Source organism: Sinocyclocheilus anshuiensis, unplaced genomic scaffold, assembly GCF_001515605.1.
Source record: "Sinocyclocheilus anshuiensis isolate Anshui unplaced genomic scaffold, SAMN03320099.WGS_v1.1 scaffold1162, whole genome shotgun sequence".
Taxonomy (NCBI): domain Eukaryota; kingdom Metazoa; phylum Chordata; class Actinopteri; order Cypriniformes; family Cyprinidae; genus Sinocyclocheilus; species Sinocyclocheilus anshuiensis.
In genome coordinates, this window is record NW_015540875.1 from 3,102,255 (window position 1) to 3,117,184 (window position 14,930).

A 14,930-nucleotide genomic window follows, 5' to 3' on the forward strand; every position below is an offset into this window, starting at 1 on the left:
GTCCCACGCCGTCTCTCAGCCCATCTCTTTCCACTGCCGGTAGAAGTCGGTGATGTTCTTCAGCTCCATGCCTGCTGCTGCCACCGCCTGGACAGCCACCTGCAGCGAGAGCAATGGACACAGTGTTAAAGGGTTAGTTCACCCAAAAATGAAAATTCTGTCATTAATTACTCACCCTCATGACGTATGCTGTTGTCAGCCGCGCCACGCCGGATCTGTTTCCTACGTTGTTTGCGCTTTGATTTGAATGTAAACAACATATCCGCGTGACGCAGCTGAATGCACAGATCAGCATACGCTGTTTACGTCCAGCTGATATTCTTCAAAATGGCACCAGGGTGATATGGAGGAGATGAGTTGTTGAATAAAGTAGTTTTTTTTTTTTTTTCTTTGGCGCACAAAAAGTATTCTCGTAGCTTCGTATAATTGCGGTTGAACCACTGATGTCACATGGATTATTTTACAGATCTCGATGAACGAAGGTCTTACGGGTTTGAAACGACATGAGGGTGAATAATTAATGACAGAATTTTCATTTTTTGGGTGAACTAACCCTTTAATTCAGCTTACAAACAGACACCACTGCAATAACCCCAACCCAGAAACATCTGGACAATCTAAATTCTGCTGCGTCTGGGTGGAGTATATAGGTTAGCTTTTCCATTAAGAAGCTACATTTTACAGCAAAAGTAGCAACACATGCCACATTGCATTTAGCATTTTTCAAAATAGCTTTAGGAACAATATACTAAAGCAATATGCCCCAAGAAGCCGTGGTTTACAGTGAATTTATAACAGCTAAGCGGCGAGCTGTTATAAATTCACTGCAAACCATGGCTTCACTTTTGGCTTATTGCTTTTGTAAAACGGCTATTCCATATACGTAGTAAGGTTTCACAAAATAAAACAGAGCAAATAAAGTGTAATGATATTAATAAAAACATTATTCTTCAGCCAAACAATATAGTTCCTCAGAAACGGTTGTGGTTCCAACCATAGATATATATACGTAGATGCCTCATTAGCGACTGTTTCTATGGGCCGCTATACGTAATCCGTCCGCCATATTGTAACGGTCAACTTGACGTCATTCACCATAGTAATCACTGAATATTCGAACGATGCCACAATCCTGCACAGAATGGCTCTAAGGCTCTGTGAGAACCTACAGTATGGTGAATGACGTCAAGTTGACCGCTCCAAGATGGCGGCCACATCTACGTGCCTGGAGCCGTCGAATGAGGCATCTATACATATCTATGGTTCCAACAAAGTGGTTGCCGAGCAACACACAAATGTAAACAAAGGTGTATGTTTGTAGAGTAATTTACAACAGCTTCAAACTTGGCTCAACCAATCAGAATCAAGGACCGGAACTCTCCGTTTTATAAACTACCGTTCAAAAGTTTGGGATCAGTATGTTTTTTGTTTTTTAAGGAATTAATACTTTTATTCAGCAAAGATGTTAAATTGAAAAAAAAAGTGATAGTAAAGACTTAAGTGATAGTGAAGTGATACTAAAGATATACATTTTGAATGAATGCTGTTTACTGCTGAAAATTCTGCTTTGTCACCACAGGAATAAATTATATTATAAAGTATTTTGAAATAGAAAACCGCTATTTTAAAGCATTAAAACGTAAAAAAAAAAAAATTAAATGACTTTTCTATTTGAACAGACTTTAAAATGTAATTTATTCCTGTGATGCAAAGCTGAATTTTCAGCATCATTACTCCAGTCTTCAATGTCACATGAACATAAAATGCTAATTTGCTGCTTAAGAAATAATTTTGTGGAAACCGATAGACTGGTTCAGGAATCTTTCATGAATACAAAGTTCAAAAGAATTTAGAGATAGAGATCTTTTGTAACTTCAAAGATCTTTGCTGTCACTTTTGATCAATTTCAAGTGAATTTCTAAAAAAAAAAAAACAATCTCATATGTTATAAGGTTCTACAATACCACACTATTATGATGGTAAAATCTTATTTGCAGTCTGCTAATGCCCGACTGACCTTCATGGAAGCTGATCTTTCAGTCAGCTCCTCTAGTGAGTGTCCTGTCAGAATGGTCACCATGCCAGCGGTGTCTTCATCTCCACTGCTCTGAGATCCCGTCAGCTGGTGACAGCTGTCCACCATCTTATACAGGTGCCTGTCAACAGGAACAATCAGAGTTGAGACAGCATCTGCAGAAAACCCTACAGGACTTCATGACTGCAGTCAAAGCCACTCTGCTCTCAAACAGAAAGTGAAGAAGATGTGGCTTACCAGGCTTCAATGTCCTGTCGTTTTAACTTGTCCCTCTCAAAGCTTCTTCCTGTCTCTTTCTGGCAGCGGATGTACCTGTTGCACAATAAGTGAGAATAAAAGCTCAAGCGTGAAACATTAAACCGTAGACTTTCTCAATAGTGCCGTCTCAAATTCGAATGCGTGTTAGAATCAGACGTCTTGTTCTACAGGTCTGCTGTCTACAGTTTGGAAGAGTTTTATAATACCGGTATCACTAAAACTCACTGCTGAGCTCAAGACGTACCTGTTCCCCTTCCGGAACTCTGTCTCAAGGAATCTGATTCCATCTCTCGCTCCGGAGTTCTCTTTCTTCAGCAAATCCAGACCATCAATCACTGCAAGAGACCAGAAATTCATCTCAGTCAAGCAATCTGTACAAACACACACTGATTGATCATTCCTGGCACACGTTCTGTACAAAAAGTCCATATTTTTCATTACATCTTAGGTAAAAACTGGAGAGTTTAGATCTTAAATCATTTAAAGTGCAGCGATTAAAAATATCTAGTGTAAACATTCTGTTAGCCAATTAAAAATATTGGCAAATTAAGTCAGAAGGCTGCCATACAAATGTCAAGTATCTATGCCAAGATGATTCACAGGGCCCTCACTCTTTTTGACTGCTGAATGACCTTCACAGTTTCTAGAGTGAAGAAGGATTGCTAAAAATCATTTTGAGTCAGACCGACATGCTAATGAAACATTCAGAATGATTCGTGAACCGGTTTGACTGACTCAAAAGAATGATTTGCAGGTTAAAGTTTGTGCAGTGTTATTTTAGTATTGTTTATATGCTATTATAGCATTTATTAATATTTTGAATTAGCCTATATTTTCATATTATCAGTTATTTTCATTTTAGTCATTTTGTTATGCGTTTTTTTTTATATTTCTACACAGCTTTTATTTTTTTTTTATTTCAGTCATTTTATTACATCATAAGCACCCATTTCTAATTTGTAAGTTTTTCATAAAACATTAAAACATAACTATTTTATTTCAGCTTATACACAATAACTAGCAGTGTTATTTCAGTATTATTTATATACTATTATAGTATTTATTAATATTTTGGATTAGCCTATATTTTCATATGTTATTTTAATTTTAGTCATTTTGTTATGTGTTTTTTAAAATATATTTCTATACAGCTTTTATTTTTATTTTTTTATTTCAGTCATTTTACTACATCATAAGCACCCATTTCTAATTTGTAAGTTTTTCATAAAATATTAAAACATAAATATTTTATTTCAGCTTATACACAATAACTAGCAGTGTTATTTCAGTATTATTTATATACTATTATATTATTTATTAATATTTTGGATTAGCCTATATTTTCATATGTTATTTTCATTTTAGTCATTTTGTTATGTGTTTTTTAAAATATATTTCTATACAGCTTTTATTAATTTTTTTTTATTTCAGTCATTTTACTACATCATAAGCACCCATTTCTAATTTGTAAGTTTTTCATAAAATATTAAAACATAAATATTTTATTTCAGCTTATACACAATAACTAGCAGTGTTATTTCAGTATTATTTATATACTATTATAGTATTTATTAATATTTTGAATTAGCCTATATTTTCATATTATGTTATTTTCATTTTAGTCATTTTGTTATGCGTTTTTTTAAATATATTTCTATACAGCTTTTATCATTTTTTTTATTTCAGTCATTTTACTACATCATAAGCACCCATTTCTAATTTGTAAGTTTTTCATAAAACATTAAAACATCAATATTTTATTTCAGCTTATACACAATAACTAGCAGTGTTATTTTAGTATTATTTATATACTATTATAGTATTTATTAGTATTTTGGATTTATTTTTATATTTATTGTCAGTAATTTTGTTATGTGCTGGTGTCATTTTTATTAGTTTTTTAGTATTTCAATATAGCTTTATTTTATTTTTATTACAATTGTAGTAATTCTAGTACTTTAATTTAAACTTATTCATTTATAATTTTTATTCAAGTCTAAATTTTTCATAATTTAAAATATATTTTATTTCAGCTTTAATCATCAAAAATTATTTATTTTTTTTTGTTATTGTTTTAGTTAACAATAACAACACTGATAACTTGCTGATCAGCAGAGTTTAGCCAGATAAACATGTGTTCACTACAGAAATTAATGAATTAATTAAGATTGCATGACATTTCCAGACTTGAAAAACACCATTTTTAAATCCCCTGCCATTTCCAGATTTCCCACAACTGTGGAAACTCTCATTAGGAGACGGGAGAAGACACGCGGGCTGACCTGTGCGAGGGATGATGATGATGAAGCAGCCGCTGGCAGCCAGCTGTCTGAGCAGCCCCAGGTGCTGGCAGAGAACCGTGGTATCTGGCACCAGATAAGGAGACATGGAGGACTGCGCTTTGGGCTGCTGCAGACTGCCCTCCAGCTGAGAGACCTCCAACTGCAGGCAGAGGAAATGCTTCATTACTGCGCCCATTAATTGAGGACATTTGGATAAACGTTGTGAGCAAGATGTGCATTAATGAAAGTTACAAATAAACCCAACAGCTGGTCTGACCTGTAGGCGCAGCTGGGCCATATCTCTCATGAGCCGGTTTCTGCGAGCTTCCTCCTCTGCCTGTGGACGAGTCGAGGCAAGGTCAATATAACCTCTGTGTAACCTCAAAACATGACTCAGATTTTACCCTCAGTAAACACAAGGTGTGATTAAGCAGCTAAATATATTTTTGCCCTTAATAAGGAAGAGAAAAACACAAGAGTACTATACTGTAAACAGACAGATACATATATAAAAAGACCACAGTTGGTTTACACCTATGTTTTGTGCATTTTTTTTTAAAGAATACCTTAAAGTGCCCTTAAAGAGATTAATGATTAAACCACAGATATATTTAACCTTATAATTCTGGGAAGAGAACTACAAAAAGGACACCTTGCTGTTTCACACATTAATTTCGCTCAAAGGCAAAAACATGAGAGAGAGGGAAAATGTAGGGACTGAAGTGTTCTTCTTCAGTAAATTTGAAGATGGTTTTAGAAATTAATTTTATTCGCATACTGGTACACCACAAGATTAACCATGCTCCTGCTTTTTTTTTTTATATACAAGAGTTTTATAAAAAGATTAATGCTTTTATTAATCAAAGATGCATTCAATTGCTCAAACTGACAATAAAAAAAATGTTTACATTGTTACAAAAATAATCTATTTAAAATAAATGATGTTCTTTTGAACTTTATATTCAACAAACAATCCTGGAAACAACTGCATCATTGTTTCCACAAAAATATCAAGCAGCACAACATTGATAAAAATAAATGTTTCTTGAGCAGCAAATCTGCATATTAGTAGAATGATTTCTGTAGGATCATGTGACACTGAAGACTGGAGTAATGATGCTGAAAATTCAGCTTTGCATCTCAGGAATAAATTACATTTGAAAACATATTCAAATTGAAAACAGTTATTTTAATTGTAATAATATTTCAAAATATCACTTTTTACTGTATGGTTGATCAAATAAATGCATCTTCTGTAAGCATAAGAGACTTTCAAAAAATCCTAACAACTCCAAATAGCTGTAGAGGCAGACAACAGAGGAGGATAACGTCAAACAGAAATGTTTGGAGAACTTTTTAGTCATTATGTCTTCCAGACCAAAATGTCTGTTATGACTAAAGCAGGATCAATAATGCAGGCCCAAATGGACTGATAACCTACCACTGCTATCCAGCATTTTAAAACCCTCCACAAGTTCCGTGTTCATCTTTGGATCTGAACAACGTTACATTTTTTGCATTCAAAACACTGACTTTTGCCTAAAGGCTGCGTGATTCACGTGTATGAACTCCCATGCTTCCACTACCCTCACCTGAATGCCAAAAGATGGTTTCAGGTTAGATCTAGCACTGACATGTAACAATTATTAAAAATCGAAATTAAGACGACGACCAGATGTGAGTGTTAAGATGTTGGTCGAATGCCAGAAATTAAAAAAATTAAAATCTAAATTTCTTGTTTTGCTGTTTACAAACACGCAACAAGATCTAATCAGGCTATCTGTATGATAGACTAAAACCAACAGAAAGCGGTTCTGAAAATCATGCAGGACTCTCAAACTGAGCTTATTTAACAGCAGGGACACAAAGTTCATGCTGATTGCAGTGCTCGTGCTGTAGTGGCGTCTTATGAAAGACCTGCGCCTTTCACGGCAGCCTTATTCCATGAGCTTGTCATGGACTGCCAGACATTATTTAATTCGCAGACCCTGAAGGTTTTAATGAAATTGTACCAGAAAGAGCCGCCTCTTCACCGGCACAGCAAGGTGGCACTTCAACCATCATTTGTTCTACCCGTAAGGGCTGCGTGGTTGCTTGGCAACATAAGGCTCTCAAGCAAAAGCTCACAAATGTGGTGAGGTTTTATGAAAAAGCCTCGTTTTCTTAACCGTGTGGACCCTTTCATTTAGATGCACTTTCCGTGACTATTTCTGCAAGGATTTAAGTGGTATGGCTACTGAAATCACGAACTGAGCTGATGTATCTGAACACACGAAAGAGATCAGCTGAGTTACTGTTTCAAGAGTGCAAAGCAATACAGAGCTGTTATTGTTCCACTAATAGTTTGGTTTTATGTCTGTCTTTCATTACTATTAAATCTCACGTCTTTTACCATGCGGAACTGGGCCTTGGCCTGCTGAACCAGGTTGTCCTGCTCTGATTGGCTGATGCTGGTGAAGATGCCCGCCTCCGGGTTGAAGTGCAACACGTTGCCTTGGAGATTTGTGAGGAAGTGACCAAAGCTGCGAATGCAGCACAAGCGCACCACACACTGGACAGCATGGAGAAAAAGAGACATAAAGAAGGAACATGAGAGAATGCAAAAGACACTGAATGTTAATTATACTTATGTAATGTAATAAAATCCTCTGCATTGTAGCTGAAACCAAGTACTTCATTTTCACTGAACAAACATTACTGTGCATAACGATAGTCATGTAAGGATAAGAGAGAATCCTAAGAAATGTAAGGATTACAACTGTTTTACTACTTTGAGGAAGCGCCAAACAATTCTATTCTATTATAATATATTAACTTTTTATTTTTTTTTGGTTAACATATACACTACCGCTCAAAATATTGGAGTCGGTAAGACTTTAATGTTTTTGAAGAAAGTCTTAGCACACCAAGGCTGCATTTATTTGATAAAAGATACAGTAAAAACAGCAACATTGCAAAATATTATTACAATTTAAAAGAATTGTTTTCTATTTAAATATATTTAAAAAATTTATTTTATTTCTATGGTGGCAAAACTGAATTTTCAGCATCATTACTCCAGTCTTTAGTGTCACGTGATCCTTCAGAAATCATTCTTATGTGCTCAAGAAACATTTCTTATTATTATCAATGTTGAGGACAGTTCAGCTACAAAAAATAAAATAAATAAACAAATAACAAAAATATCTTGCTGACCCCAAACTTTTGAATAGTAGTGTATATTATAAACTATTTTTTAAAGGGGTCATATGATGCAATTTCAAGTTTTCCTTTCTCTTTGGAGTGTTACAAGCTGATTGTGCATAGATAAGATCCCTGAAGTTGCAAAGACTAAAGTCTCAAAACCAAAGAGATATTCTTTATCAAAGTAAAGACTCTGCCACGCCCGGCTCATTCTAACACGCCCCCACATATCTACATCACTATGTGGAAATATTTACGTAATGCCGCCCAAATGTGCACGCAAAAAAAGAAGGCATGGTTTCAGTAACCGCAGTTAGTGTTGAAGCAGCCATGTCAGGGAGACGCTGGTACCATTCATTAGAGTTAAGACTCAAATTCAAGTAAAATGTAGTAAAAACCTAGTTATCAGTTATGTTTTGGTTTCCACACAGTTTTTACTGTGTGGAATGAACACAAGGAAGAAAGATAGTCATATAAGAAACATATGATTTAAATGTATTGTATATTGTAATGTATGTCTTTGATGACACAAACAAATTGTTGAATCAGTTGTTCAGAACAATTTTTGAATTGTTAAAAAGACTTAAAAGGAAAATAGTGAAACAGTGCAGATGTCACACAAACTCTTCAAGAGCACATAAGATGTAAGTGTGATGGATACCTCATCCAGAGGGGTAAGAGGGGGTCTCTGGCTAGTGAAGTCCAGGTGTCGATGGGCTACGCTGAGGGCAGGAAGGTGGTGGAGGGCCAGATCCTCTGGCAACAGCAGCGTCTGAACCAAACCAGGCTGCTCACACTCATTCAGCAGTTCCGTTACATCCTTATTCAGACCTAAATCTGCAACATAACCAGGGAAAAAGATCTTGTTATTAATTAAAAACAAAATGTTGAATCTATTAATAAATGAGTTTTTATAAACTGATTTCTCACCTGTTTCTAAAATCTTGCTGCCCTCAGGAAGCAAATTAAGCAGCACTGAGAGCCTGTTCCACAAGCTCTGAGAACTCTGTTTGGGCAGAGACCAACATGTATACAAAACAGTAGCTAAGCAAATAAATTATCATGCTGTTTACTCTGGTAAAATGCACAATTTTAGATTCCCATGTACCTGAGCGCACATGAGGATGATATCAGTGTTCGACCTCAGCCAATCCAAGAAGACCTTCACCACCTGGATGAGACCTTGATTGGTCAGAATCTCTAGTCGCTCAGAAAGGGTTTTCTCAGTGTGGATCAAATGGTTGCTGTGCACACTGCCCTCAGAATCAGAGTCAGGATCTGCGTATGACAAATCAGATATTCTTAAGTTTTATAAGTATGGACAAAATATGCACTTCCTGAAGGAAATAACAATGCTTGAAAGGCAGTGTAACAGTATAATGTTAAGGTTTTAGGTAATTTCAAGTTTTAGGAAATGTTAAATCAGAGTTTTAAACTTTTACATTTATTAAAAATTATACACTACCGTTCAAAGGTTTGGGGTCAGTAAGATTTTTTTTTTTTAAAGCAGTTCATTCTTTTATTAAGCAAGGATGCATTAAACTGAACAAAAGTAACAGGAAATTCATTTAGATTGTTCTATATAACTTGTATTTCAAATAATGTTTTTTTTATAGTTTCTATTCATCAAACCAGTGCAACTGTTTCCCGCATTGATAATAAAAAGAAATCTTAATATATAGTATATATTAAATTAATCTAAATAATAAGAAATTTCTCATGCACCAAATCAGCATATTAGAATGATTTCTGAAGGATCATGTGACACTGAAGACTGGAGAAATGGCTGTTGAAAATTCAGCTCTGCATCACAAGAAGAAATTACATTTTAAAATACAGTAAAATAGAAAACAGTTATTTTAAACTGTAAAAATATTTTACAGTATTACTGTTTTTCCCCCTGTATTTTAGATAAAATAAATGCAATATCAGAGCATAAGAGACTTCTTACCGGGCCCAAACTTTTAAACAGTGATGTAAAGCATAAAAAGTAGTAAAAAATAAAAAATTAAAAAATCTAAATTAATTAGAGAACACTCAAAATCACTTACTTGTAAGCAATGTGCCATTGTCATTGGTTCCATTAGCAATCTCTGGACTCATGTTTCTTGATATTTCTTCAGCAAGAGGTGTGGCTTCTTGCACTGGGGGTGGGGTGGTGGGGTTTGAGTCTGGGGCGGGGTTAGTGGGAGCTGCAGGGCAGAGCAGTACATTGCTAAAGGTGGGGGCGAGTCGAAAGCAGCGTTTGGCTTGGAAGAGCTGTGAGGACATGGCCTGCAGGTTGCTGCTGATGCTGGTGTCATTAGACACTAAGGGGCCGTTGGTTACTGGAGGTGTAGAGTTTTCCTCCCTAGACGGTTGCGGTTGCTCATCTTCCTCTTGTTTTTGTTGTTGTTGTTGCTGCTGCTGTTGTTGTGGTGCATGCTCAGCATCCTCCATGTCTTCGAGGTCCGAACGAGATTCCTGACTGTTCATGTCAGAGTCCGTCTCGATGTCAAAAGCCGTGCCGCCCTCGTCCTCTGAACCGCTTTCCCAGCTGCCATCCTCTGGTAGCGGTCCCTTCCGCCCTTCCCTCCCTAAAGAGTTCATCTGGACCCTAGCGGCTCCCAGACGGTCGACTGGACCGCCGCCTTCCTCATCCTCTTCTTCATCACTCTCAAATCCCTCGCTCAGGTCGCTCTCGTCCTCCTTGTGAGCGCAGCGTCTGCGGCGAAGCATGGAGAGCCGTGAGAACTTCCGCTTCTGCTTTTGCGTCTCCTCCGCTGATCTTTTCTTCTCCAGGCTTTTCTTTGTACCCGATGTCCTTCCGTTCCCCTTAGGCTCATCTTCCTTATTCTCCTTCTCCTCATCTTCATCATCTTCCTCTAGGGAGCCGTTCTGCAGGGTTCTCTCCTCTGAGAGAGCAGCACTACCATGATCTCTGGCATCAGCGTCATCTATGAACAAATGCATCACAATGGGAAAGTTAGTTTTAAGTGGCAAATAATCAGAAACTAAAGCTTCTCCGAATCCTAGTGAGCTGCTAACTAGAAAGCATTATAAGGCATCATAGGTGCTTCATAACAAAAACATTATGGTGCTTTCTAAGAAAACTAATTCCGGTGAAAATCTAAGGCAGCACTAAATATTTTCTTTACAGATACGACAACTTCTAACAAAATGACGTAGAAGCAAAACAGAAGTACCCATACCAGTGTTATCAGTGTGCAGTGGTGGGACATCACTCTCTCCCTCCTCCAGTTCAGCTTGCAGTCGAATGGTGACATGATTGACCAAATGTGAGAACAGAGCCAACGTGAAAGCGATGGAGGCACTGTACTGCTTTGAAGCTAGAATTGAATTACAGTTAGTTGAATTAGAGTTAGTACTTCATTTACAAAAAAAAAAAAAGACCTGTGGTTTGAAAGCTTCCAACAGTTCCCTAAACGGGCATTAAATTGACAGATATTTGACATATTTTTTAAATATCCTGACTTTTTCAAGGATGGAAAACAATTTAAAATACCCTGATATTTCCAGGTTTTGCATAGTATTGCATATTTCCACCTAAAATTGTTATTTAAATTTTTACTTTATATCTACTTGTCATCAAGTAATTTTATTTTACACACACTACATAAATAAATAAATATATACATAAATTAATATATATATATATATAGAGAGAGAGAGAGAGAGTTACAAGCTAAAATAAAATAACAAAAAAAATGAGATAAAACACCTTGAGAATTAACTGAAATAAAAAAAATAAAATAAAAATGACTAAAATGATTAAAACTGACATAAATAAAAAGATAAATAAGCACATAACAAAACTAAATATTTAACTAACATTTAAACATGAAATCTAAAATCTAATTAAAAATGTTAATAAATATTATAAAAGTACATAAATAACAGTAAAACAACACTAAGATATACGTCATGGTTGAAAAACAGTGGTTGTCCACTAGTCCTAAGCATGTTATTTTTAAGTATATCTAATATAAATAGGTATTTATATTAGTGTTGTATCTGGTCAGGATGCAGTCTAATGGCGCTTTTCCACTGCGTGGTACGACTCGGCTCGGCACGGCACGGCTCGGTTTGCGTTTCCACTGCAGTTCAGTACCGCTTTAGAGTGGGCAGGATTATTCACATGTCATTAGTTGCGCCGCCTCTACTGCCGCGACTCCTGAAAAACGTTTTCATTCCGCGTCGCCCCATCAAGCTCTCGCTGGATCCGCTCCTCTGCTATCAACGAGAGGAACGTCTGTACTTCCTCAACAGACAACGAAACAGCCACTTTTTGGTTGTTAAAAAAAGGTGCGCTCGTTCAAAACAGTTGCGTTCGATCCTTCGCTGGCTGTGCTGATTTAAATCTAGCGGTTCTGTTGTGTTTGTGTCGCAAGTTCAGTGACGCAGGTAGTGACAATTCTCTCCGGCCAATCCGTGATCAGCAGAGTTTACACGCCACGTTTTGGTAACGGTACGGTTCACTTGGAACCTCAACCGAGGTGGTACTAAAAAAAGTACCAGGTACTGTACCCAGTGGAAAACCCCCCAAAAGTGAACCGTACCGTGCCGTACCATGCAGTGGAAAAGCGCCATACATGTCTAAATATTACCAGGAAACTGAGCTTGCTCCCTGATGTATCAAAATAGGCCTGAAGCGACACACAACTGCCATTCCAAATAAAAATAATTAGCTTGAAGCCAGCACTATTTTTAGACTGGTGAAGCAGTACCTGTCTGCTTATTAAATGCAATGCAACATAATTAATGACATAATGACATTGCGTAAAATGAGCAGCAGATGTTTTGATCAATTCTTTGGGTCCATACTTACCCCCTATCTTCAAACTGTGCACCACCATAAGGCAAGTCACCACCATCTTGAATATGAGGCTGTCAGGAAGCACAGAGCAGACTGAGTCTTGCTCTTCCTCCTCCTCGCTGGCTGACTGGCTGCCGTGAGCAGGAAGGGGGAGGTAGAACAGCACCAGGTTAAAGTCTTCCAGCACAGACTGGCACAGTGACGTCAGCTCCGTCTCCATCAGACTGAAGAGGTGACAAGATATTAGTCAAGTTGATTTGATTCTCAAATGACATCTTTCAGGTAAGGAATGATGCTTTCAGGAGGTGATGCTCTCACCTGTTCTTGGGCTGCAGCAGGCTCTGCAAATACATGAAGCTCACCAGCAGTCTTTTGATGTCTTTTGACCTGAAGCAAGAATGACCCAATTAATGTGAGTGCTACTTGCCCATGCTAGTCCACACCATGATGCTAGAACGCTTTATGGTATGGTTTCCAGGTCAATGCTGAGTGCTTTATATTGCACTGTTAGGTGCTGTTTACTGATCCCATCACTAAGCAGTCTCTATGATATTCTGGTCTCTAGATACGGATCAGGGGCTGTATTACAACACTACATTATTAAACTTCCGATCTTAATTCTTGACTTAAGATTTGAAAACGTTTGATTTCCTAAGTGTTACAAATTACAGTGGTTACTAAACAGACAGGACAGGTTTATGAGTTAAGATGAGGCTTAATATTAAGACTATGGATTTTACTGTTCACCGGGAAAAAACATGTCTGGTTGATTAGATAAGCAATAGCACACATCTCCTGAAAAAGCTGCAGAATTTGAGGTAGGGCTGCACGATAAATCGCATGCGATATTTAACGCGCATCCTACACGGCTCTGTGTAGTTAATGCTGCTCGATGTGAAAGCACGCAGGTGATCGAGATTTACTGCTGATTACAGAACCGGCTTTCTGACAAGATGCGCATTAAATATCGCATGCGATTTATCGTGCAGCCCTAATTTGAGGTATTGCATTTATGTTAGTAGGACAAGTAATGTGTTGATGTTTAATACATAGGGATAAGGGTTTAAAATATGAACAATAATAGTAGTGATACCTGTCTCAGCACCACTAATAAACATTTTATAATAATAAAAAAACTGAAATAATAAAAATGCAACATTTCTTTGGTTTAATATACAAATAGAAGTCATTAATAGTTAACTTGAAATAACATTTATACTATTTACTTTTAATGCACTTCATCTTAATGTGCTCGATCCATGAGTGTTTGATATTCAGTTCCCCCCAAAAAACAACCTTGTCATTTGTAAAAAAAAATAAAAATAATCATCAAGAATTGAATATTTATTTATCTTTATTTTCTCCCTCAACAACTATTGTTTTATTAATACTCAGTTCCTGAAACGTATGCAATCACAAAAATAATTGTAGTTAACTTGTTTACTATATTGACACTCCCAGTTTCTGATAGTAGAAAGAAGTCTGAAAGCAAACAGCTTTTTCAGTTACAGCAGAAATACCAGTAGTAATATTATAGCATATATGAGGGGCCTTTGAATATTGTGTTGAACAATGGAAAGCAAGTCAAAAGGGTTGAGAACCTGATTTAGATAACAGGAACACACTGAACATATTTTCAAAAACACTCCTCCATCCTGTCTTTTATATGCATATAAAAGAGAGGGAACACACCTCTGGCGTGATGGTGACAGTTTTTTCATCTCTTGTTTCTTCACCTGGTGGTACATCTTGGCTGCCTTGTCAAACAGACGCTTTAAATTCCCATAAGCACCATCGAAGGGAGTCTCCGACTGAATACTATTCAACAGGAAAAACCAGTCTGTTATGTTCATGCAGTGTTATCAGATTCTTCGAACACTACTCATACAAAACTGTAATGCTACTTTTCAAAAGGGAAAGAAAAGGATTGTCATTAAACAGTCCTGTAATGCTGCTGTATCCATTTAAATATGATGCTGTTCTCAGATGCCTTACCAGCGCAAGTAGTAGTAAGTAGCCTCTACATTATAAAATGTACTTCCAGCAAGCGTACCCAGCTGATTATACGGCATGCCTGTAAGAGACAACAAAACATTTCCTCAATGCAATAACATGAAAGTTATATAAAATAAAAAATAACAAGGAATCCATTAAATGTTCATTAAAGGGGTCATATGACGTTGCTAAAAAAGAACATTATTTTGTGTATTTGGTATAATGAAATGTGATTATGCGGTTTAAGTTTCAAAAAACATTTTTCCACATACTGTACATTATTGTTTCTCCTCTATGCCCCGCCATTCTGAAACGCGTCGATTTTTACAAAGCTCATCGTTCTGAAAAGCGAGGTGTGCTC

At 36.7% G+C, this 14,930-nt stretch overlaps 1 protein-coding gene across 1 annotated transcript in view; it reads right to left on the minus strand.

Annotated features, from left to right (window-relative positions):
- Positions 1–14,930, minus strand: part of LOC107688247 (protein SMG5-like) — a 20,915-nt gene that overhangs the window by 1,110 nt on the left and 4,875 nt on the right. The window contains exons 7-22 of the mRNA XM_016485869.1: positions 14,570–14,648; positions 14,267–14,392; positions 12,893–12,961; positions 12,587–12,798; positions 10,950–11,087; positions 9,810–10,694; positions 8,867–9,036; positions 8,689–8,764; positions 8,420–8,595; positions 6,968–7,126; positions 4,853–4,912; positions 4,576–4,735; positions 2,538–2,628; positions 2,273–2,347; positions 2,018–2,156; positions 1–99 (exon numbers count right to left, since the gene is read on the minus strand). Coding sequence (XP_016341355.1) covers positions 16–99; positions 2,018–2,156; positions 2,273–2,347; positions 2,538–2,628; positions 4,576–4,735; positions 4,853–4,912; positions 6,968–7,126; positions 8,420–8,595; positions 8,689–8,764; positions 8,867–9,036; positions 9,810–10,694; positions 10,950–11,087; positions 12,587–12,798; positions 12,893–12,961; positions 14,267–14,392; positions 14,570–14,648 — 2,699 coding nt within the window. The 3' untranslated portion in view covers positions 1–15. The remainder of the gene's footprint in view (positions 100–2,017; positions 2,157–2,272; positions 2,348–2,537; positions 2,629–4,575; positions 4,736–4,852; positions 4,913–6,967; positions 7,127–8,419; positions 8,596–8,688; positions 8,765–8,866; positions 9,037–9,809; positions 10,695–10,949; positions 11,088–12,586; positions 12,799–12,892; positions 12,962–14,266; positions 14,393–14,569; positions 14,649–14,930) is intronic.